Source organism: Acromyrmex echinatior, chromosome 17, assembly GCF_024713525.1.
Source record: "Acromyrmex echinatior isolate Ae372 chromosome 17, ASM2471352v2, whole genome shotgun sequence".
Taxonomy (NCBI): Eukaryota; Metazoa; Arthropoda; class Insecta; order Hymenoptera; family Formicidae; genus Acromyrmex; species Acromyrmex echinatior.
In genome coordinates, this window is record NC_141868.1 from 2,575,489 (window position 1) to 2,601,621 (window position 26,133).

The following is a 26,133-nucleotide window of genomic DNA, read 5'->3' on the forward strand; positions in this document are numbered from 1 at the left end:
GGTAGGTTTGCCACAAAACCAGAAATCATGAAAATATCAGGTAAATTGAAAACTGTCAAGGAAATTAAGAAAGGTATTTTGCAAAATTTTTTGAAAAATTAAAATTCGTGGCCTTAAAAAAATTTTAAATACATGCACTATACCTGCGCAATTTTGAAATATAATATTGATAAATTAATAAATATAATATTATCAACTTAATAATTATAAATTCAAGCAGTGTCAGCAACATTAATAGTAATTTATATTGCTACGTTAAATTTATCTCTTAACAAAATATTGGATAGTTTTCAGATCAGGACGAAACTACAAAAGATTTCGAAAAATTATTGAAATTTTTCATTGGGGAAAATCATGAAACTACCTGAAGATCAAGGAAAAATTATGGAATTCTAGAATGAGAAATTTGTGGCAACCCCCTAACATGTGTTAAGTAATATATAATATATATATATATATATATATATATATATGTTTGTGTGTGTATAACAATGAACTTATTGTTGAATATAATTATCAACTTTCAAAATCACACATAAAAAATAAACAATATTGTTTTTATTGTATTATCAAATATACGCATCTTTTTTAATATACTGCATGTAAATACGAATGTTTTTAAAAGCTTTTATAATAAAAGGATGAAAATCGCATATAAATCACATGTATATAATAGAAAATAAAAGATATTGTGTTTTTATTGTATTATCAAACACACGCATCTTTTTTTAATATATTACATATAAATACAAATGTTTTTTAAAAAATTTTATAATAGTAAAATGAAAAAAGCAGATAATATTTTTGAACGGCTATTGTTTTACTTATACGACATTTCAGAAAAATAGTACGAATTATATTATATTTAAACAATAAGATTGGAACCAAGATCGTTTATGTTAAATACATTACTTTAAATAGGAAGCACCACTACTGAATGTTAAGATGTTGAATTATTATATATATATTCATATGAATGAATTAATTTCAGAAATGATAATTGAGTGCCGATATGGTTGTCGGACTTTCAACGCAATCAATCTGAAATATTAATAATCCCCCTAAATTTCCCAAATTAATCTTAAAAACGCAATTTTTTCAACATCTTAACATTCAGACCGTAATGGCGCTTCCTCTTTAAAGTAATAACATAATTTTTAGGTGAAATTAGAAAATCTTTGCGGAAATATAATTTCATCTTTACACGAGTATAATTTTTATCAGTAACTTTTCTCATAGAAAAAAATTACTGAAAGAAAAATCGCTAATAAAAATTGTAATATTACTGATAAAAATTGTGTTACAAAAAAATTATTGAAGGAATTTAATATTGCTGAAAGGAAATAAAAATACAGAAAAAAAAATTCATCTCGCAGGTTGAAGATATCAAAGAATTTTGTGGGAAGGAAGAGATTTCCGAGTGCAAGCAGTTCCTCTCAAGGGAGAGTCAAACACTTCTGTTGACATACCGCCGATATATTATCCTCGATAAATTTTTATGTGATCACTTCGCGCGCATCAGTCTCCTAATTTTTTTCTCGTTTCCACGAGTACTGAACCACCATGTCATCCGTCGATTCTTTCACCTCTTCGTATCCCATTTGCAACCATCATTTGCACCCTTCTTCAGAGCTTTACAACTCGGCGACGCCGTCCGTTTTATCGCCACCGACCTTTTGGGTACTCGATCTTACGCGCAAGCTTTAAGAGATAGGCGAATCCTGTTTATCCTTACGATCTCTCTTATCGTAAAGTCCCGAATCCTCGTAAATTCTGCTATGCCAAAACGTCTACTCTCGGCGGATTATTGTCGCATCAGTAAATAGATACGTAAGGACGTCAAAAACACAAGCGGATTTAAAATGTCTGAAACGATGTATTCAAAAATACAGGGTAACAAAGTTGAAATGAAAGTTTCGTTTTTTTCCAAAAATGTTGAAAACCACTCGGGTTATTTTGATGAAACTTTGTATGTTTAAAAAAATGACTGGGTTTTTTAAATTATTGGAAAGAAATTAAATTTTTCCTTCAATCTCGACATCCTGAATCTTTGCAACCAAACCGCGTTGAATATATGATCGTATAAAGTTTTCATCTCGAATTAATGTTAAGAAATTACCTCTCTTTGTACTTAAAAAGTATTGAGAAAAAAATCAGAGAATAATTAGAGAAACGAGAATCTGTACAAACAGATAGAGAAATGTAAAAAAAAAATCGAATCCCGAAATTACGCTTATTGGATTTCTCTTTCCAAAGATATCGAATCCTGGGAAGTCTCGGAATACAAGAATCAGAAGTGCCTCTTCTACCTCGGTCTAAAAATACGCGAGATACATGTATTTCTATCTTTTGAGCTCACGCGACGTCTCAGGATGTAATCCCACGGTTTATCGCTAATAACTCGAATTAATGCCTTGATACCTATACATCGATTTAGATCGTGGCGAGGGGGAGGAGACTAGTCGTGACTACCGGAGGCAATATCTCAAGCCTAATTGCAACGGCCGATGCTGCGAGCATCGGACATGAGCATCGTGTCGCTTCGCCCCGCCGCGGAGGACGACGATGGCGATGATGATGCTGCGAGCGATGCAATTAGTGGCGCAGCGAGCTCTGTGTGCTTCGAGCACCCTGTATCGTCTCGAGCTATTTCTGCACGTGGCGAAACTTGAGTACCACGCCGCCGGGAGTTTCCTCGCGCAGGAAGGAGCTCGGGTACGCGAGGGATGTTGATCGCGGATGGGATCGATTACGCGGAAAACTCGCGGCAAACGCGCGTTACGACTGCATTCAGATGCAATACTGCGAATATCGCAGACGTCAGTAGAGTTAATTGCAGCGTCGAATCGTAGATACGAATTCGAGATATTGAAGTATAATCTACTGTGAAATTGTGTGTATCTACTCGTACAATATTCTTATTAGAGACGCATCGTAAATCAGCAGACAGTACTGTATAATATTGTCCAATTATTTTCACGTAGGAAAGTTATATTGAGAACATTACTTGTAAAAGTAACCAGTTACAGTTTTTTTTTTCCTATTAAAAGGTAATTTTTTTGAGAAGAGAAGTTATCTTTACAAATTATCGATTTTGAAAAGTAATGATATGGTTGTTATTATTATAAAGTAAACTAGTCAATTTATAATATATATATATATGTTAGGAATTGAAATTATACGGCCATATTAAATGGCTCCTGACTGAATTCTTAGTACAGATATTTACAGAGTGTGATGATTTTATCAGAGATAAAGATATCTCAATTATAAGAAATAAATATTGATTTACCAAGCACTTTATTTTAATCAACTCAAATGTTGGGAAATAAATTTGATATAAAGTAATTATTAAAGTTAATTATTAGTTATCAAAAAATATAAATTTTTTAAATATTTTTATACATTATTAAATTATACTTTTATAAATTTATAAGTCATTTTAATTTTTATGAGAATTAATATTTAATTTAATATATTGATGACGCATTATATAGATGATAAATATCAAGAGCCAAAGTTAGATAGCAAAAATGACTTGGCGAATTCGGTCACTTGCATTATATTAGATTAGTGCATATTAAAAGCTACGTGAAATTAGCAAAATTAAATGTAAAAGCATATAAATATTTGAAACAATTAAGTACTTAATAATGATAATGCCAAATTATTTTTAACAGAATATACATGTATTATTTCATTATTAAAGTTGATTGTATTCCCACTACCGCTATTTAAATAAAGCTACTTTATATAAGGCAACTTTTTAAATATGTATAAATCCAAGTGACCGAATTCACCATATATAAAATTTGTCGTCAAGGAGAAATAGATTCTGAATTATCTGCAAGAAGTTTCTTTTTCCTATTTATTTCCGAGGTATTTTCGATACTTTCGAATATAGTTTCGAGTACACCCTGTAGACTCATGGTTTTAATTTGCGAATGGCGTCCACAAATACGGGAAGATCAGCTCGTGGGATAACGTCTCTAAATTCGTTTTTTTTTTTTACCACAATTTTCATCTCTCGTCGCGAAATGCAAGGTGTTACTTCGACGAGACGCTGAATTAAATATCAGCTAATGATTAGTTTCTGGCACCTGGCATCCTTTCATACTCCATCGTGTATCCGCACTTTTTACACGCGCGATACTTTTCAGGTGCATCCGTTTTCATCGTGATGGATTTATTCGCGACGATTGCAAGAACCGCAGAGATCACGTATCGATATTTCTTTCATAGCAACAATTCATTTAAAATTCCCCATTTTACATAAATCACCCTTTTCCTTCTGTCATTGAAATAAATTAAATTTATATTTAAGCGTCGGCTTCTTCGGGTAAAAGGAGAAGGAATAGAAATCGTAAGAAGATTAAGAAATTGCCGAGAACGTATACATAACTGAAAGGACTAAATATTTATTTAATTCTTTCAGAGTGTTTCTTGGGAAGTAATTTAAAATGAAATTGCAGTCGCTATGAGTTTTATGAGAGTATTTTTATTGGACCCTTGGGAAATTATAAAATGTCAGATAAGTTAGGAAAATAATTTTTTATATTTCATACATAATCCTCCTGCAATTTATTTTTTTAAATATATTTTTATTTAATATATATTGTAATTCTTTTATATTACAATATTTAAATTTATTTCTTTTTATTTCTTTTTTTTAACTAATTTGAGGAATTGAATAATTTTTGCATAATACATTGAGATTTTTAGTATTTTTAATTACATGTGTTACTATAATTACGACTATTATTGCTATAATAATAATAATTATATGTGTAATTCTATATTATCAAATGTATATAATTAAAACTCTCGAAAATTATTGCAATTATATAATAATTATCACTACGTAAAAATGGTTGCAATCACTATAATTTAATTATAACTTATAGGTATAGTCATTTTTAGACCAACCATATGACAACAAATTATAATCAAATTACAGTGATTGCAACTATTTATAATAATAATTATTTATTAAAATCATTTTCAATTGTCAACTATAGATGTATATTTATTGGATGGAACTATATATATAATAATTATCACTAAACATTATAGATAAAATAATCATAATTATAGTAACATGTAGTCATTGTTGCGAATACCAAAAATTTTTCTTGTCAGCGTATTATGTAGATACAACATTTTAATTCTCAATAAGATAATTCTCTCACGAGATATTTATTATAATAACATCATTCTAAAGACGCGTATTTTCTTTCGAGTACATTTCTGAGATGCATTTTCTACCGCGATTTCTTTCTAATCCCCGGTCCTGCAGCTATACTTCCACTTTCTCCAACTCAAACGAAATAGCCGTGCATTCGCGGACGAAAGAAACTGAGCGCAGAAAGTGCATCCGGCACCAGCTCTCCTAACCATAATCTTTACGGAGAAGCGCCGTACTCTTATCGCGAGCCACGGGCCGCCCACGTCGCTTCTGTATCCGGGATACGTCGCACCATATGTACCCGTGCACATGCACGATGCATCGCGCTGGTGCATTTGGGAGTCCCTCCCACTCGAGAGAGTCAGTTGCACTCAGCTACGCGGAATGGCTCGCGATAGCGTGGTATTGTCGCGCGTGACGCGATAAACTTTGACGGCGCCGCGCGACAATAAAGGCCCTCCTTCCTCCGTTTCCTACCCCCCGTTCCATCGTTCAGTTAATCCGCCCGCTTCTCGCAGGAAGCGTTGATAAGCGCTGATAAGCTAGTCGACCCGCCGTTTCGACGCGGACTCGCCTTGTCGCGGTGGGGGAAATTTTTGCAGGGAGAGGTCGAGGTCTTCAATTAATTTACCAATTAATTTAGTTGTTTGTGATTGTGCAATCAAGCTGAAACTAAATTAGATGCCACCTATGTCTGTGTTTATCGATGTAAATTAACTTTAATCTCGGTTCAACGTACTCTTTATTTTTTTTTTAATTCATAAAACTGAAATTTAGTAAGGAAAACTTTAAGCTCTCGCATTAGAAAGATTTCGCAAGTTTTTTTAGGCCCACAAATTTTCCATTTTGTCCAGCTCGTAGGTTTCTATATACTTATAAAACATACCGAACTTCAAGAAACTCAAAAAACATAGGGACTTTCCGAAAGCAAAGATTCTAAGCCTCAAATCCTTTTTATTTCTTTAATTTAAATTTTGTTAATTTTTTTAACGAAGTTATCTACAGTTGCTTGAATTATGAAGTTCATAGTGAACTCTTGTTCTGACATACATTTGTGGAAACTGGCATTTGTCTGTCAATTTGAGATTAATTATATGTATAATCTAATCATATTCTCTAATCTATTTGCATTTGAATTACATAGCCTTCTATCAAGTAGGGCATCGTTTTGTTATATCTATTATAATTTCTTTAACATCATGTCTGATATAATTATACTTTCCATATCATATAATCATTTATTAATGTAAAAATAAAAATAGATTTGTTGTTCCAAGAATAAATCAAATATGAGTAAACTAAAGTACCAAGATGAGTCTTCGCAGTTGTTGGTAAATAATATATTTATAAGACAATTAAAACCTGCAAAAACTGTAATAATTAACTTCATTGATAAATAAATTTCAATTGTTTGCGAATTATATTTTATCGCTCTATAAATACATTAATTTCGCACCAACAACCTCGGAATTGCTCATATTGATAATCATTCATGTTTGCATTGTAACTATGATATATTATGTGTATATACTATTATATCAGTTAATACCCTGCAATATCTACTAATCACTAATAACTAGGTAAGGCATTACATTAACTGCTCGGTTGCAGCCTCACCTATTAAGTATAATATATTCACTATTTTTTGTATATTAATTTATGAAATTATATTTAATATTGTCACACACTTTGTATTCAACAAAATTGAATTGTGAAACAAAATTTGATCTTCTTGCTGTACGAATGTAGAGTTCTTGCTGTAGTCATTTCTGATGTATTTTTGCCTGCTAAACATGAATTTGTTGGTTGTCACATTACAGTTATTTTGAGAAAAATGAGGCCGATCAAAGAGGTCCAAATGTACGGTTTTGAAAATTTTCAAGATGACATCGATAGCAAGTTTTTTTTTGCTCAATTTTATTAATATCACATCAAAGTATCAACTTTTAGCTTTAAAATGCATTTCGGTACATTTTGATATTTATGGTTTTTTTTTGTTTCCGATCTACAGTAATTATAAAATAGATAGTTCTTTTCTCATGTAGTAGTATAAAATTTAACTTTTTCTTTCATCACGGTTAAGCAGTCATTTTCGACGTATTTTTACCTGCTTGAGACGAATCCGCAAAAGTTAATTATTACGTCAAAATTAAAAAAAAGGCATCAAAGTCATGTTTTGATATGATGATGATTTTTCTCAAAAGCGACAGTCAAAACTTTTGCCAACGGATTTGTGTTTAGCATGCTAAAATACATACGGAAATCGGAAATGATATTCACACTCGTATTGCAAAATCGTGTGTTCCTTAGTGTTATTATTATTATTATTATTATTACTATTATTATTGTTATTATTATTACCAACAAACGGGGAGAAGGAATAATTTGCGCTACTCCAAACAGATCTCTCGATAATAATCCGAGAGATAATTCGAGATATATGCATCAATATCATTGAATTCGCGATAAAATGTAGTGTAAATATGTAAGAGATCTTATTTCGAGCGATAATCGTCGAACATATGTGAAAAAAGCGAAACTAAAAATTGAACTGGATAATGTTATTGGAAAACAGAGTGCAGAAAAGAGAGGGGAAAAAATAGAGACGGGCGGGGATTGCGAAAATACTGGTAAAAAGAGTTTCTCTCGAAAGATCGCGATGAAAAATTCCATTCAAAAAGGACGTACTCAAAATTAAACGGCGCGAACGTGAAATGCTAAAATTGGAGAGTAGCACGAAAATACATACGTCGCGCGGACAAAAATATTTTGCAAATCCGCGGACTCGACGTGTATAAACGAACGAGCAAAATTTTGATCCTCGATCGCCATATCAAGCCGGTCGTCGTACCGTCAGACTCTCAATGCGTATTTAATTGAATATGAAAAGCGTCATTTTATTTAATTAAATATTATAACATTGCTGGAATTGATTACGACTGTCGTTTCCCTTTCTCTTTTTCCCTCTTTCTCCCTCTAATCGTTGTTACAACTGTCAGTGCGTAATTGCGATCGTAATGTCATTATGCTATCGCAAAATCTCATTTAATCCCGGAAACAATACGGCACGAATGACGATCGGTCGAATGAGCTCGTGATGTATTTTGCATCGTCGAGAAAGCACGTTGGAAATTCCGAAGCAAGGTTCCTGCCGAGAGATGCACTGGGTTACCGGGGTTACCAAAGGATACTATGCCGAGAGATACCCGGGTGGGATGCTGGGGATGCTGGACGGGACGAGGGGTCAGACGCTCGTCTTTCCTTGTTACATCGCGCCGCTGCGGTTAATTGATTAACGTCCCCGTGAGGCCATTGGCCGTTAACCCCGGCTCCAGCGAGGACCCTCGTGGCGCCTCGATACATCTAATAAAACTCCTACGCTGCCACGGAGACGACGCCAACGTGGCGAGATGGCCACGATAGTGCGACCACGAGTCGTTATAAATGAACTTCATAATTCGTCGAGGGTCCACTTCGGACACAGCTCCGCACGCTCGACACCGCGAATTATCAACTTCTCGCACCGATCTTACTCAAAACCTAATATGACAAATTCATCCTGAAGTCGACGAACTCCGGTGGCTAAGTGAAGTGCTATATTGAGAGAAAATGATATTTTCAGTTTGATATATGGTTTTAGTTTTGTCTGTATTGTGACTGTAATTATAGAGTGAAATAATTATGATTGGGAGTTCCATTTTTGTGGTTGTCTCAAATTTGAAAAAAACTGTATTATAAATTATGGTATAGTTTTAAATATTAATAAAAATTTCAAGATATAAATGGTAAAGGAAATAATATAAAAATTTAATATTAATTCTGATAAAAATAAACACATTTTTATTCAGTAAATTTCAATTATAGAGAATTATTTTCTTAAATTTACTTACTATTTATATGTAGTACAATAACAAGTAAAAAAATGTGATAAGAAAAAACTAAAGCAAAGATTTTGAAGCACAGTATATATGTGACTGTCACTAATAGTATATTTGATTATTTTTACATTAAAACAATCGTAAATATATAATTATCCCCAAAAAATCACCCCTATCGCGAAAAGATCCATTTTATTTCATCTGCAAAATAGTATAAAATCCACGAAAATATTTCTGATTAATAGTCCACTTTTGTCCATTGAAATCTGCGTTAAGATTTCATTAGTTAAAATAATTCAACAGTTTATTTCGAAACGACATTTCACAAAATATAATAGATCAAATGGTATTAGGTGTTGGAATTAATTCGTAGCGTTTTTTAATGAAAGAATGTTATTTATTTCACATGAGCATTAAAAAATACATTAATGAAAGTACTTCCCATCACTTGTAAAACGCTACGAATTAATTCCAACACCTAATAATAAAATGATATGATAAAAGAATAACAATAACGTACGTTTAATTCAATCCTTTCCCTTTTTTGACGCCCGTACGTTATAAATCGAGAACGTGTCAAATTATAAATGGCATGCCGAAATGGATTTCGGCGAGAGAAAATCCTATGCCGCTAAAGTCAGACGCGAATTTTCAAGGAATACGTTCTCACGTTATATTGGCTGTCACCCTGCACCGTGCACACCTCGCACAATGCAACCAGCTCGCTCGTTCGCTCAGGTGTCGTGTGTCCAGGTCGGATTGTAATCCTCGAGAAACCGCGCCTGCCCCCCCGTACATCGTTCCTTGATCCCGGTATACGAAGACGTGATCAGACTGAAACTCGACTCGGATCTCCCGATCGCCCTTTCGGGGACGAATCTCATTGCGGCAATTTCGTAGAGAGCCAAATTTGCCTAAACAAAGATATTCTACCTACTGATTGCGTGGAAATGCAGGAATAAAGTTTGACTCTGCGTGTTAGTCTCGCAATTGATTAAAATTTTAGGAGATCGCTTTGCGTAAAAATTTACGCGCGTTGCAGAAAAGGTTTGTGAGAGAAATTCTAATGTAAAAGGATTGGACGGCGCGCTTCAGCTCTGAAATTTTTATTTATCCATTTATTCTTGTCTAAACTTATTTATCCAACGATATTAATCTTTGCTTTCGCGCGCCGAGTTTAGAACGCGCAGAAAAATAAAATTATTCTCTCCTAGACGATATCATGACACGGTTAGTTTGATGCGAAATTATACGAAAAGAATTTAATAATAATAATAAAACAATTTTTAATACAATAATAATATAGTAGCTTTATTTTGAGATACGAAGAGGTATATTAGGTTAATTTTTACAAATGTATATATTTCTCAAGAGACGAGGCATTAACAATACTGCTGTTAATAGACATAATAAGCTTTAATACAATATAATTAATATACAAGATGCAAATGAGCTTATTTGCAAAAATTATAGTTTTGAAATATTTTTTGATGAGAGTGAAAAAACTTGTAAAATTTTTCTCATTCAAATTATCAACAGGATCTTTTTTTGAAAATTTAAGGAATTATTGTTTTAGTTAGAAAAACATGTACGATATGAGAAATACAATTTCTATTTATTAAAATACAATGACTGCACTTGAATGATTTTGCAGCTGGAGGAAGAACTGAATGTTGATGCAAAAATAGTTAAATTTTAGAGTTATTAAATATAATTTTTATGGTTTAAAAGCATTTTTATTACTCCATTAATAAAAAAATTTTATTTACTATATTATAAAATTCTACATTTAGGTATTTATTGAAGAAATAAAATATTTTTTCATTTTACGTTCACGTCAAATTCAAATGAAAATAATTAACAGAGAAAAATTTGGCTAAACGCAATTTTTTAAAAATCAAAATAAAGACATTAGTAAATCTAGATTAGTTAGAATAGTTTAATTTTTTTTTTGTAATTTTCCACACACTTTTCTTCCTTAATTTTATAGGATTTGCAATTGATTTAATACAGTTTAAAATGTTGAATTTGTAACTAAAAAATGATGCTAAGAAATTCAAAGATTTCGGTATCTTGTTTTTTTAAATTTTTCGATATAATTTTTGAATAATAAAATTTTGCATTTCGACTACTCAAATATAGAAAAAGACGCAATGAATAAACATTGCAAGTGATAAATGCATGGAAATAGCAGTCAACAGTGCATCAGTATGAAGGTATTAGGGTATACGATTACATATGTAGTAAACGCATAATACTGAGAAAGTGACAAAGAGAAAAAGAATGATAAATGCGTGGCATATCAAGTTTAAAAACGTGAAACAACATAGAGAAAAGCAGCTGTTTTGAAAGAGGAAACAGATGAAAGAAGAGCGAAAGTCACTATAGGATTATTCATTTTACTGAAGTATCTAAATATTTTTCGCTAAATACAGACCTAAGAATAATTTTGTTGGACCATCAAAATAATTATATAGGGCGCTCAAGCATAATGAGCTATGCTGTAAAAAGTTTTGATATTCTAGCAATCAGCTCGAGCGTCCTACATAATTATCTTAATGGTCTAACAAAATTATTTTCAGATTTACATTTTTAGACACTTTGTAGCAAAGTCGTACTTTCCATGTAGTATTCGAAGCCACCATCTTCATACCGTGTACTTATAAATTACGTCAAACGACGGAGCGATTATTCGATTGTTGCTGAAAGAGATTATCCTCGTCTCGCTGAGGAATCCGCAGTCAGGAAGAGTTATAGGAGGTGCAATTTCTGAGATGGCCTGTAGAAACTTATGAATAACATGCATGACTCGCGGTATCTTGTGTCCACAAGCCGTAAGCTCCTCAGAGAATCGGTTCCCGGTGTATCCTTGTGTACTTCTTCACATCCTTGCAACCGTAGAGATCCTCTACTTGAAATTTCCCTTTTATAGTTCCGTATGTAAATGGCTTTTATTGTTCTTTCTTGCATGCGAAACAGCATTAATGTGGTCTCCGATTTTCCTTCCCGGATAATATAATTATACATCATTTAAAAGTCATTCAAATGTCAATGGTGAAGTAAATACTATTTTATAGTATACTTTAAAAAACTCTTTCTGAAGATTTAATCACATTATTTCTGTATATATAATAAATGTATTTTTCAAAAGAATTCCTTTTTCTTGAAAAACAATCGTGATTAATAATTTGCATTATGCATTTGTAAATAGCTTGTTTATCTACTTGCTTGCTTATTATTATTACATTGTTTGTTTGTTCGAAATTAAAATGATATAACTTTTAAATATCATCGTAACACTTCGAAAGTGATACTCAAAAAATTTGATTTTTTAGCCTGTCAATCAAAAGTAAACTAACTTAATTTTATAAAGAATCGTCACAAAGAATGGTTTTTAAGGATTGTGAAACGAAATATATTCTTTCTGCAAATATTATTTGATTAGTCAATAATTTTCTGTCAAATTGAAAATAAGTTTTATTCTTTTTGTAACTTATCGAAACTTTACTTTTTGAATTACGTCATTTGAAAGTAAGGAATATATGAACAGGACATTGCAAACAAGAATTGCCAACTATTTTTTGAAACTATTATTGTTTCCCTTTTTTGAAGAACACCGATTTAAAGTTAATCTTTCGGAAAAAAAAATAAATTGGGTGATTCAGCAAAACTACAGCTTGCTGCGCGAGTTCAACGTCTATAACTAAAAAGATTGATGGTTTAACAAAGAAATTATATCTGTAAACAATTATGAGTATGTTTATTCAACTAATTTTTTGCTACAATGAAAATTGCTAATGTAACAAGTTTTCTTCATTACAGTAGCAAAAGTGTGCGCCATTTCAGCTAACAATGTTTTGTTAAAAATTTTAATGTATACACTGGATTGATTTTCATAGAAAATCATCTTTGTCATATCAATAAATTTGTTGCGTCATTGCAACAAATATGATTATTTATAACCGCTAATTTTATTCAGTTGTACAATTTTATTAATTTTATTTAACATAATTAATTTCATTTAAAAGAAAATATTTAATAGAGAAATGACTTGATCTTTATTACAGCTGTAGATTGCTGAATTAATGAAATTTTTATTTGTTTTAACAAATCTTTTTCCATGTATCATCGACTAGAGAATGTAAAAATAGAATGGTTTTTGAATGCGGCATAAGAATGATGAGAAAATAATTTAAGTGTGCAATATGGAGGCACGTAACGAGCGAAAGATAAGAGTATACTTTTCAGTAACTTACACACAGGTTAAACCCATTGTTCAGACCCTCCTTCCTACAAAGCATTCCCGTCCACCCACCTTACCCTACTGCCTCTCGCGTGAGAAACACAACCGATACGACGGAAGCTCGCCCGGATTTCCCGAGCGCCGACAGTTTTATTGGCGGAAACTTCGCTTGTTCGACCGTCTGTTTTTCCCCGTCGATAGTTTGCGGCGCGGCGGCGGCCTGGAGAAACTTTTGGATCAACTGCGCGGAGAGACTTTCCCAACCCGACGGCTTTAAAGTCACTTCGGTTTGCATTGTCTGCCGGTCGGCACTTCTCCGACCTAAGAAGGGGTGAGAGGGTATGCTAGGGGTGGAAAGGACGCGATCGAAATTCCGTGTCTGCTACCGTGCGCGGACTCGAGTGGGTTAACAACTTCTCGAATGGCATTAAGACTCTATCGTTGTTGCTCAAGATGCGCCATTCACGTAAGAATTAGGCACTCAAAGTCGGTGTAATCTTTTGCGAATTTGGATGGATTACGGAATGCATACTTTATTCATAGAGTTCTTTCACGAAATAATACACTGTAAAAAATAAAATGTTAATTTAAAATTAACACAAACAAAAATGTTAATTTTAACATTTTTGCATGTCTCAGAAAATCCACTAAATGTCTTTAAGTTAAAATTGACATTTTATTTTTTGCAGTATACTATCTTTTAACTCTTAACAAATTTTATACGAATCACAGTAATACAACATAAATTTTTATTTAAACTAAATACATTGTAGCCTTTTAGTGATGCAATTAAATTATTTAATAAAGAGGTATTTATTATTTACATACAATTCAAGATGTTTAGTATATTATTTGTGTCCAATTTTATTTTATTTTTTATAATATAATTATATATTATAATATAATATTATTAATAAGTTGATTAGTAATAAGATATACATTACTAATATTTATTATTTAAATTAATCTTTATTAATTATTATTGTTTTAAATATCAAAAAGAGCAATGATAACTCAGCTCCATGAGTTAAACATTTTGTTATTTTTAATTTTCATGTACAAACATAAATAATCCATTTCTGTGGTTAATTAAAAAATAAATAATACCCATATTAATATATGCACTTGTAATAAATAATGAACTAAATTTGAATCAAATTTAATACATTTTTTTAGTTATATTATTTAAGTTAACGTTTAAGTTTCTATTTTTTAAGTTAACGTTTTAATTAACGATTATATTTATTAGAAGCAGTGGCGATCTGAAACAATTAAAAGTAACTCAAATTGAGTTCAATATATTCAATATAATACTATTAAATTTAACAATGCAGTACTATATATTTTTTCTTCTCCAAGAAGGTTCCAAGAATCAGAAATTAATTAAAATTACTAATAAGTTATTAATACCAAAACATTAACAAATTATTAATAAACTTCATAATGTTGACAAGATGTTACAAGCAATTTAAACATGCAGATATTTCGATTCCTAGTTCGAGTCCTCTTCAATGAGATGAGAATCTTTGCAAACATTATGTAATTTGTTAATAATTCAGCATTAATTACTACTGTGGCTTTTATTAGCAATTTTGATTGGTTTGTGTGATAAATTTCTATGTATATTTTTATTGGATAGAAAATCATTATTGGAAGATTATAACAATTTTCGATGGAAAAATACATATATAGTTTTGTTACAATTATATTTTAATAAAAAAAAAAAGCGGAAAGCAATTATATTTTAATGACGTTGTCTAGTCGATTATGACTATAATAAAAAAAAAATTAACACTTCCTATGTTTTATTTCTACTTCTTCTTACTATAATAAACTGATTTAATATACTTTATTCGGGTCTTCCTAAAAAAATAAAAATCCAAAGGTCTAGAAAAATAAAATTACATCTCCTCGGAGTAAAGAAACTGAGGCACCTGTTAAATTCCCGCTGAGGAAAAGTCGAGTCGACGTTCATCGAGGAAAATACGTATCGTATTTTCCAGCATTTTAACGTAGAAATTGCACGGTTGCGAAAGGGTATATAGCAATGACGGCTGACGTTTCGTGCCGGCGATTTCTCCTTTTTTTTCTCTCTTTCTCCTCTTTTCTTTTTTTTTTTTTTCGTGGTTACATCCTACTCGCCTCCCGAAGGAGGGCCGCGTGTTTCGCAACAAAGTATTGGCGAATTGGCCGGCACGTGACACTCTCCCACATGCATCATGACGTAAAAGGGCTTCTGTCCATTTACGTTGCCAAGCAGGCGCAATGTTGCTCTGATCAATAAATTGCACCGGCCGGACGGACGGACGGGGCTATCCGTATCGATTCGCATCACTGCGATATTAAGCGGTGAAAATAAATCGCGAAGCGTGGTAGCATCGCGATCGATAAATCGGCAAGGGCCCAGTGGGACTTCGCGATTGATTGGTGTGCACAGTCAGCTGATGGGAGGTACTTGCGAAGGCACCTAGCTCTATATCCTACGAATTTTTAACGAACTGGCAAATGAATCAATGTTGAACCGCTCGACAGAAACTTAGTCTTACAAAGTATCTGAACAATCTGTTTTTTTTTTAATTTATTTATTTGAATTTAACTTTTACTTCAGTGGGAAACTTTGTAAGAGTTTCTCATTGTCAGTGGATTTAATTTAATTCTTGAATCCTTCAAGAATTCTTTGAGTATCTTTTTAAAGAGGTTCTAGTAGAGAATTGAGCTTATAAGTTATGCTTCTTCTCTTCATAACATATTGAAACATATTAGATCCTATGATTAATATGTCTGATATGATTAATATGTCGCATTCTCGCAAAAAAGTGACATATATAAAAGATATGAAATTCAGGAGAGAGAAGAGAAAATTTTATATTTTAAAATTAATTATTTATTACTGCAGTATTAAATGTAAGTTAATTTAGAGCTGATCACAAATGACTTGTTTCAAATTTTCGAGAAGTAATACAGTTATTAATTTTTGTTTAATGTTATGTTATAAAAATTATTATTATATTATTGTTATTGCTATTACTAAAAATTATCTATATTGTGATTTGTGTCATTTTTCTTTAGGAAGTATTTGAATTTATCTTATAATTGTGATCAAGTATTTTGGGATCTACTCTCTAAAAGTAAATCAGTGCATATATTATTACTGCATGTATTATTACTTTAGTGCTACACTTATAACTTATGTAATCGTCAACGATATTTCCTGTTTTTCAGTAATAATAGACTGATTTACTTTTAGAAATTATGATTTCTGCAGATTTAATCTCTAAAAGTGAATCATTATTTCTGAATAACAATAAATATTTGCTGATGATTACATTAATTACAAGTGTAATATTGAAGTTGCTTTATTTTTAGAAAGTAAAATAGGACAACTTTATTAAACTAACAGACGAGAGACGGCGGGAATGTAAGGATGTAAAGATAAATACAATAAAAATTTATTTTTTTAAATAATTATTTAAGTGTATTATTCGAAATTATTTGTTTTATAATAAGGAATATAATAAACCCATAATCAATATTTTAAATTAAAAATTTAACAATTATATTTATCAAAGTGTTGTTCAATCGAATTCTAAACTCAAAATTACGAAACATTTTTTCTTAAAATACTATTTATATAACGTGTCTATACTGCATAATAGGATGAAGAGAAACAAGGATGATAATATAGCTTTTTATAAAAATAGATTTAAAAAATTAGTTTTGTTTAAAAAAGCAATAACTACATTATTAATTTCAAAATTAAATTAATAACAAAAAAGTTATTAAAATATTACAGAATGTATGCAAATATGTGTGTGTGTGTGTGTGTGCGTGTGCGTGCGTGCGTGCGTGTGTGTGTGTGTGTGTGTGTGTGCGTGCGTGCGTGCGTGCGTGCGTGCGTGTGTGTGTGTGTGTGTGTGTGTGTGTGTGTGTGTGTGTGTGTGTGTGTGTGTGTGTACACATAACTTCTTCCGCATAATAATAAACTGCTCACTGTTAAAAATATAATACGTATAAACTCTATATTAACAGTAGAGCTACAATCGATTTATGGAATAATTATTTTTATATGAAAACCTCGAAAAAGAGGCAATCAGCATGCTTAAAGGAATCACATTAGCAAAATGTTTTATTTTGCATAATTCGAAATGTATAAAGCCAATTAAAATGTTAAATAATATTCAAATATACATATATTTGTGTGATAATGTAGTCGAATTTAAGAAAAATGAGGAAGTATGTATAATTAAATACTAAAATATACTTTAAAAATGTTTCGCAATGCTTGAAAATAACAATGCGTTAATACAATGTATTAATTTAATAAATGCTTTTGTGTATAGGCATATTAACGTCGCGATGTAAACAGCAAGTTACTGAACAAATAATTCCATAAGAAATCATTAAAATTTGCCAGCTAATAGCAGAGATATTAAGAGGGATTATGCCGTCTATGCTTGCTACACCTTGCCTTCGCTTCTACTAGTTGAATTACCTGTACTTTCGAGAAATTTGAATAAATTTAATATGATATGCTGCTTGGAAAATTTAACTTAATTTTTCAAATATATTCGATCCTGCTCCCTGCCAAGAGAGCCTGAAATCTCCCGCTATCAAGGATCACAAGCCTCTGCATACATCAGTGTACGTGTCTCGCTTTTAATATTATGAATTCAAGTTAAATGAAGTTCAATCTTTATCAAAGCGGAAATATATAGGTCACTTCAGTACACGGTCGTCTAAATTTGTCGCCGTACTCTTTGGTAACATCAAACAAGAGAGTAGAGCGTCGTCCGTCTTTGATGGCGGTGCTTTCCGTATTATCTCGTCGCAGATTATAGAACGTGCTACGCATATTGCTGAGTGCTCGAGAATATGCTCCGAGTCGAGTCGAGTCGAGTCGAGTCGGTTGTTCGCTCGTGGTGCGATGTACAGCACAGCCGGTGCATGCTGGAGTTGAGCGCAGCGTAGCGCAGCGCAGCGGGCAGTTGGAAAACGTATTTCACGCTAAATTACGAGCCTGTCCCAGCCACAACCGCGAGATTCCAGCCGGACATTGTATGGAATGGACACATCCGGGAATAGATAGAACGTCCGAGGCCGAGCGCTTTTTGACTCGCCACTTTCCGCGGTGACGCGCCGCTTTCAGCGCAATCCCCGAAGCTGTAACCAGACCGCGAAACTGGGCCAGAACTTGTAACGTAACTCCCATACGCCATAGGCGCCACTTCAAATGGCATTCGGATACGTACTGTTTAAAATTACATGTATATGTATTCAAAATTGCCCGAGATAAAGTTAGCTAACCGCGGACAGCGGTCTCCTTGTAGCTGGTAAATATTTGAACTGCTTCGTGTATTTTTAATTGTGTTATTTTAAACGAACTAAATCGAGGAATATCCATCCTTACAGGATATTGAAAATTATTTCAATATAGATTCGAACCAATTCTCCCTATAATTTTAACGAGTTCCTCGAGATTTTTCAAAATTTTTCAAAATTTTATGCATCGTTTCTGGTATATGACGGAAATATTGGAAATAATTCAGTAACGTAATTATGTGAGCTGCTTTTCATATATTTATAATTATGTTATTTTAAACGAACTAAATTGAGAAATATCCTATATTACGTAATTGCAGGATATTAAATATTAAATTCTTTTGATATAGATTGTACATTTTTTTTTTCAAGCCAATTCTCTTTATAATTTTAATGAGTTCTTCGAGATTTTTTCCTAAATTTCTCAAAATTTTATGTATCATTTCTGGTCCAAATTTAGTAACGTAATATCTACTTTTGTAGCTTTGAATATAATTTATTGGACAGCGGAATCGAATTTTCTAGAATGCTCACCACAATTTAAAAAATTCAACCGTGTTCTTTTTTTTAACAATTTCATAGTCGCTATCTGGTTTTATTCCTCCCAGCTTTTTATTTCGAGAGAAACCGCGTTACAGTTGCTGAATTATTTTCTATCTTTCTTTTGCATTATTAATCCTCCGCGATCCTTAATTTTCGATAATCTCGGTTCGTGTATCATTTCGCTCGCTTAATTCCCGATAGTCTATAGTCACTAAGATGAAAGGGCATAATCTGCTTTTGCGAGACGTGTGTTACGTACACGCGATATCTATGTACACTACGTAAATGTACACGAAGAAGAAACCGAGAGGCTGAAATAGCTAATAGGAGGAAGGAAGGAAGGAAGGAAGGAAGACGCCAAGAGATGAGAGATGGGGTGGGTTAGTTTCGTGCGGCTGTAGGGATGTGGAGAGAGTGATTTAATCAAGCCGTCTGCATTCGATTATCGGTCCGCAGTTACGTGGATCGTTACGTCGTTTCTCCGTGCAGAACGCGGTTCGTCTTGCGTTAATTTCGTGTTCGTGCACTCGGTCTGGTCCGCCGGGCTCGTTCATGTTTAAGACATGCTCACGTAGCAGCAACAGATATAGCGTTTGAGGAAGTGGTAGAAACTCAAAATGCGAACGTGTTCGGAGGGAAGTTTTGGATAGCTGAAGCCGCAGAAAAAAATGGTAAACGTAATTATGTAAATCATTTAAATTTTGTTGACCTCTAAAATTGTGATTTTTTTATTGCTTTGCAATTGTACGAGCGTATGTTATAATATTTAACGTTTTAATACTTTGTAATTATGTCACTCTAGAAAAAATAAGTGGAGAAATACGTACATCTACTTAATTATATTATATTATTGTAGAGGGAATTAAAAATTACTTCAATTAATTATTAACATCTTTGGAATCAATTTCCTTTATCAATAACAAAAAATCTAAGAAAATCAGGACGAATGAGAGTCAGCGTAGTAGTTAATACGCAATCTTAAATCTTTATTCCAGAAAAGAGAATCTTTATTCCAAAAAATCGTACGTTTCAATTCACTTTGGAACCATCCTCAGTAATATAATTTCAAAATATCAATCCCTTTGTGTCCAAGAAAAAATCACCATCAGATTAACAGATTTGATGTTGTAATCCCAAGACATAGAAGGAATTTCTCGACATTGGATCAAAACCAATTAAAATTTATTATTACTAAAGAATTTATTATTACTATCAAGTTAAAAACTGCATGTTGATCGCAGCTCGAATGAAATATGATCTCATTCGCCCTGATTTTTTTTAATTTTTTGTTGTTGAATTTGGAAGAGTCTGTAAGAAGATTACATTATTACTATTTGAAATTTCCTTTATGTTAATAATATATTAAGTAATTGAAATATATCAAGTATGTTTCTCTGAACTTCATACTTTATCTAGTGTGAAACACACACACACACACACACACACACACACACACACACACACACACACACACACACACACATTAAAAGTAATGTAATTTCTTTAGATTTTAGGTCATTAAACAAAAATCGTCTGCTTTAATCTTTTAAGTTATATTATTTCGGAGATGTTACTTAATTAAACACATCTTGATTACATAATAATATTCAATAATATTTTAGTTACTCTCAAGTTTAGTTCTAAAGAAATCTAGCATATTTTATTCATCTGAAGTCATACGATTATTTTTTTGATACTGGTGTGTAACAACTGCGATAGATTTTATTGAAGCTTCACGCAGCTCATTATCACTCCAACTCGAACAAATTTTCGTTAAGAATAGACTGATTTTTGAAAGATGCTTAATTTTTAAAAGATGTACATATTGTATCTCTTACGGTACATAAATTATCAATTGTTTTAAAATTCTTTGAGATATTTATAAAAAAAAACTTTTATCATGTATATACATCGTTAAATTCGCTATTTTGAGTAACTCTGTGACTATCAATCGTGTTATTTAACGATTGCCAATTTATCATGTCTCTAAGATTTGTGTATCGATCAAGTTAGGTTAGGTTCCGTCAATATTTTATCTAGATAACCTAATGGAACCAAGGGAGGCTTACGCGAACGACGACGAGGCCGTTAGGTGAGCACAAATTGGCCGGTTTCCGATAAATATCGACGTGAGCGTAAAGCTGCAAGAGCTTTACGAGATTAATAGTCTTGCCCGGCCGCCATGACGAGCCAACGAGTCGTCGCCATCTTGGAAAATCGCCATCGCGAATATATAGTTAGCTGTGTTACAATATTCTCGCAACCTCCCCCTTCGTTTGGCGAACCTAACTGAGTGTAACCTGGTTTCTCACGAAATTACCTATCCTACCGCAAGGTATAATTAAATCGTTACAGCCAGCCTCGCCGCGAGGATCAACTCTGGAAAATGGCGACCGCTTTGAAGGCGCTCACGGCAATTCGCCGAATTTAGCGCTCAAGACCTTGTCGTGATTCGATTATACGATATTAATTGCGAACCTAGGCGAACATATTCAAGCACCCTTTACTTCCCGACTAATGGAACTTGTCTTCCACTCTTTGAGGAAAACATTAACTCGTTCATTTCGCGTTCACGCTTATAAGTTAAGTTAGGTGACGCAATCATGAAACTTCTCTCAATCTACATCTTATTTTATCTACATCTTATTTTATAGTATATATATTTGAGATCGGAAAGAGAGAAATGTGGTGAGAGACGGAATTTTTTTTATTATTTTTGTATCTGAAATTATATCTGTTTTTTTCTTTCGAATACTTTCTTCTTTACGAGAAGGGTCATTTTTAGATTGTTCTATATAGTGTAGATATGTTCGTTCATAAATCGGAAGAAGTAAACTGATAACTGATTACCATGTAATCATACCATTAACCCGAACCTAACTCTAACCTAATCCTAACCTAATCTAGCCCATATCACTGGCGGATGTTCGCGTTTACAGCGATGGCGGCAGGCAATGAATGCGCGGCCTATGTATCATAATTCCGACAGTTAGCAGTTTGTTTGTACTCGAATCCGATGCGATATCCGGCTGGCCGGATGCCGCATCGCCGGATGCGGAGACGCATAGCCTGGTAACAGCCTGGCCGCGAAACGTTCGATCCGCCGCGCTTTTTCGAAATGAGGTTGAAACTTTGTTCGTGTCCGGGATTCTCAAGTAACGATAGTAGCGAAGAACAGAATATCAAGATAAAATCGAGGACATTAAATGAATCAATAAAGGTTTGAATATTGTACTTCAAATTTGTGACGTATATTGATCACGGAATAAATAGATCCTTCCTATTGGCGCCTTTCCTTTGTTAGGAATAAGAATTTCACATATCTATTGTATTTAAAAAATTAATTTAAGGAAATTGTACCAATTCTATTTTGTTACAAGTTACATTGAAAAAATTTACTAAATTTACTGTATATTTTTTTATAGTATTAAATAAACGTTTACTTACAGTAATAAATATTTACTCGATAAGAAAATAATAGTTAAATCAAATTGATAGTTCTTGGATAAAAAATAAGTACATATTTACATTTAGTAAATATTTACTTAGAATTTATTTAAATATTTAATATTTTTCATATTTATTAAAATTTAATATTTTTCTTAGTGTAGCACAAGTCATGTATCTATTTTATTTAAAAAATTAATCTTATGAAAATATATCAATTCTACTTAGTTGTGAGTATAGTTAATGCATCGAAAAAGAAAATCGTGAAGAGAGAGCGTCAAGTTGAGAAGTTTAAAAAATGTGTCTTTATATTGTTGCGAGAATACGCGAGGAGGATATTACCGAAATTAAGACTCCGCTGCAGCTCGGAGACCATTTATCTCGGAAATAAGTAAGCATAATTAAAAAATACATTTTCCAAGTTGATTTGCGAGCAAACTCCTCCTTTGGATCTCTGAATAACGCGAAATGCGAATTTATGAGCACTGTGTATTGATTTTACGCGAAATTCACTGTGAATTTCAAAATATTCCATAATATAGAGCCTTCACATTTGCGTTACTCTGATATCATACCGAACGGTTAATAAACGCAAAACATTCAACAAAATAGCAATAATTCAAATGACATCGAGTGTTGACCATTCAACATCGCCATCCATCAATTTTAATCAACGGTAATCGATAAGCGTAACACGCGCCCTTTTCAGATGCGCGCACATTTTCGATTAATAAACGGTTGTTTAATTCCGCGTTTTTCGCGCATCAATGCTGATTGAATTACCCATCCGGGCGTCCTGAACGCGCTGTCTCTACTTCCTCTCTCTCTCTCTCTCTCTCTCTCTCTCTCTCTCTCTCTCTCTCTCTCTCTCTCTCTCTCTCTCTCTCTCTCTCTCTCTCTCTCTCTCTCGTCGTTCCAACTCAACGACCTGTGACCTTCCGCCATCCACCATCCACTATCCGCCGGCTTCTTTCATTCGATGCCCTCGATGTCTACATACTCTCGTGCACTTCGATGCCGCGCTCTACAGCGCGTTTCAAAGGCCACCCAATGCATCGAGCTAATTAAATTAATTAATCGAGTGTCTATCACCATCTCTGGTGAAAGTAATGAAAATCACGGTACTTTTAAAGCGTTTCAGGGAGTTTATTACTACTAATTAAAATTTAAAGCGAAATATTTCATTACTATTTGATATCAAAGAATTTAAGGGAATGCGAGAAATAATAACTTCGCCATTGAAATATCCGCTTAAGAGTTAAGATTTTAAATTTCATTTTATTAGGTAATATACGGTTTTTGTCGCAATAATTGCTGAACTTTTTGCTACAGGCTAAATAAGTAAAAGCTATAAAATATAGTATGAAATTATTTTCTAAAATTTTATTTCTAACTCTATCGAGTTACATTTCTTTGTGTTGTATTATTTATTTGTGACATCAAACATGAAAGTACGTTTTTTACTTACTGAGAAAAATAAAAAGTGAAGACAGCTTTAAAAGGTGTCTAAGTGTTTGATCATCCAACGTATTCACTTTATATAGCTTCCTCTGCGATTATTTTCTTTTTTCAAAGTTAAAAATGAAACTGAAACAACAGTTTAACACAATTTCGAAAATTATGAGATACGTAAAATTTCGACCGAGATCATTTCCTTCATTTCAAAAGAAATTTATTAGAAATATTTTTAGAAATTCTACGATCGCAAAGACTATATAATAATTAATAAATAAAATAACAAAAATCATAAGAAATTAAATTTTTTGATATTGAATATAGAGATTAGAAAGGTTGACAAACCTTTTACGTTGCATGAAAGGAATTATTTTTCAGTCATAATTTTTTTTTGAGTTAATTCTTTGGTGGATCCATAAAGATTCGTATCAGATAGATGATTTTTACGACCTCCTTGGAGTAAGATGGAAAGACACTGTTGAAAAGTGTTTTCGTATTAAATATGAACACGCAGGGGATGAAGCATGGCACAATAAATGGCTGGGGAGTATATCATGATAATGCGGGCCACTCGTAATTCATAGCAATGGCGCGGCATGGAGATCGCGGTAATGCGAGGCGATGTTAAAGTGATTTTCATTTTTCGTAAGATTCATTATGTCCGCCATGTTAAGAAGTGTCGTTAATCATCGAGTGCTATTAAATGCCACCGAAGATAAGACGACCGGTTGAATTTCTGAAAAACGTACGGATTAGTGCGCGCTAGTATATTATACGTATGACTTATATGCCGATTTTTATACGTATATAAATGTTATAATTTAAATTCACTGTAGACGTAATCTGAATTTCAGATGAGGAGTCCGGGGTCTACACGGGAAAACCTTTGCCCACTTACAGACCGACGTCGCAGTTGGTGCCCCTGGGAGGTACAGCGAGACTCTTCTGCGAAGCTTACCTGGGCAAGGTCGACTTGCCCGACGCCAAGAATTCCGTCACCTGGTCGAAAAGCGACAGCAACGTGACTCTGCCTAGTCACGGTAGGATAGCACAGCACAGGGTGTCCCGGTAAGTCAAGAATAATTATGTCGAGAAAATACATTTTTATCCAATAAAGATATTGAACATATTTAAATAATTTGTAAAAATTCTAAAATTAAAAAAATAGATACAACATTTATAATGTATTAAAATGGGAAAAAAACTGTTCAATAAGTTAGAGGAAAGGATGAGATTATGAAATAGGTGTGGAGTTACGAAATATCGCGATATTTCTTATAGTTGTATTTGGAGTAATCATTAAAATTATTTCTTTATAATCTTATTTAGATGTTATTATATAATATGATCACTGGTGGATTATTATTTTGTACTGCGTTGTTGTGAAAGGTGCATTTTAGTTTTTGCAAGTAGCAGACAGTTTTACAGATTGTATAATATTTTACATCATTCTTAAAAAAAAATGATTAATTTACTTTGTTTTTACAAGTGATGGTTATCTTCAATAAAATATTTTCTAATAATCTTAAGATATATTTATTATAAATTTTAGAAAAATTCATTATTATGTACTCAACAAGAATTTATTTTCTTTTGAATATTATAAAATTGCTCGAAGAAGAAACTTTAGTTAGAAAAAATCGAATTTATTTTAATTTAATAGTCTCGAAGCATTACACTCACTAAGATTCAGAATATATTTTGAATAAATTTGATGAACTTATGATATGCAAATATGCGAATCTTTGAAATAGATATTTGAAGTAATTATTACTCGCATACAGTTTATATTTTTCTGCACTTTTATGTAATTTTGGAAAGTATGTTATATGGTGAATTTCAGTTTAGCTTGAAGGCCTTGAATGCGGCTTTAAAAAATGATATGATATTGAACTAAATTTGGTAACCAAATATGTGCATGTATTCAATGTGTAAAGTTACACCTACTATACATATACCTACTGATTTGTGATATTCCATATCTCCCCATTTGTTCCATAACCGCAATCTTTTTTCCCTCTTCAGTTTCTTATAAATTATATTCTGTATACCTAAAGAACTTA

The 26,133-nt window shown here is 32.6% G+C and overlaps 1 protein-coding gene across 1 annotated transcript in view; it reads left to right on the forward strand.

Moving 5' to 3' along the window:
- LOC105152046 (interleukin-1 receptor accessory protein-like 1) overlaps positions 1–26,133 on the forward strand; it is a 242,216-nt gene that overhangs the window by 158,776 nt on the left and 57,307 nt on the right. The window contains exon 3 of the mRNA XM_011066072.2: positions 24,925–25,138. Coding sequence (XP_011064374.1) covers positions 24,925–25,138 — 214 coding nt within the window. The remainder of the gene's footprint in view (positions 1–24,924; positions 25,139–26,133) is intronic.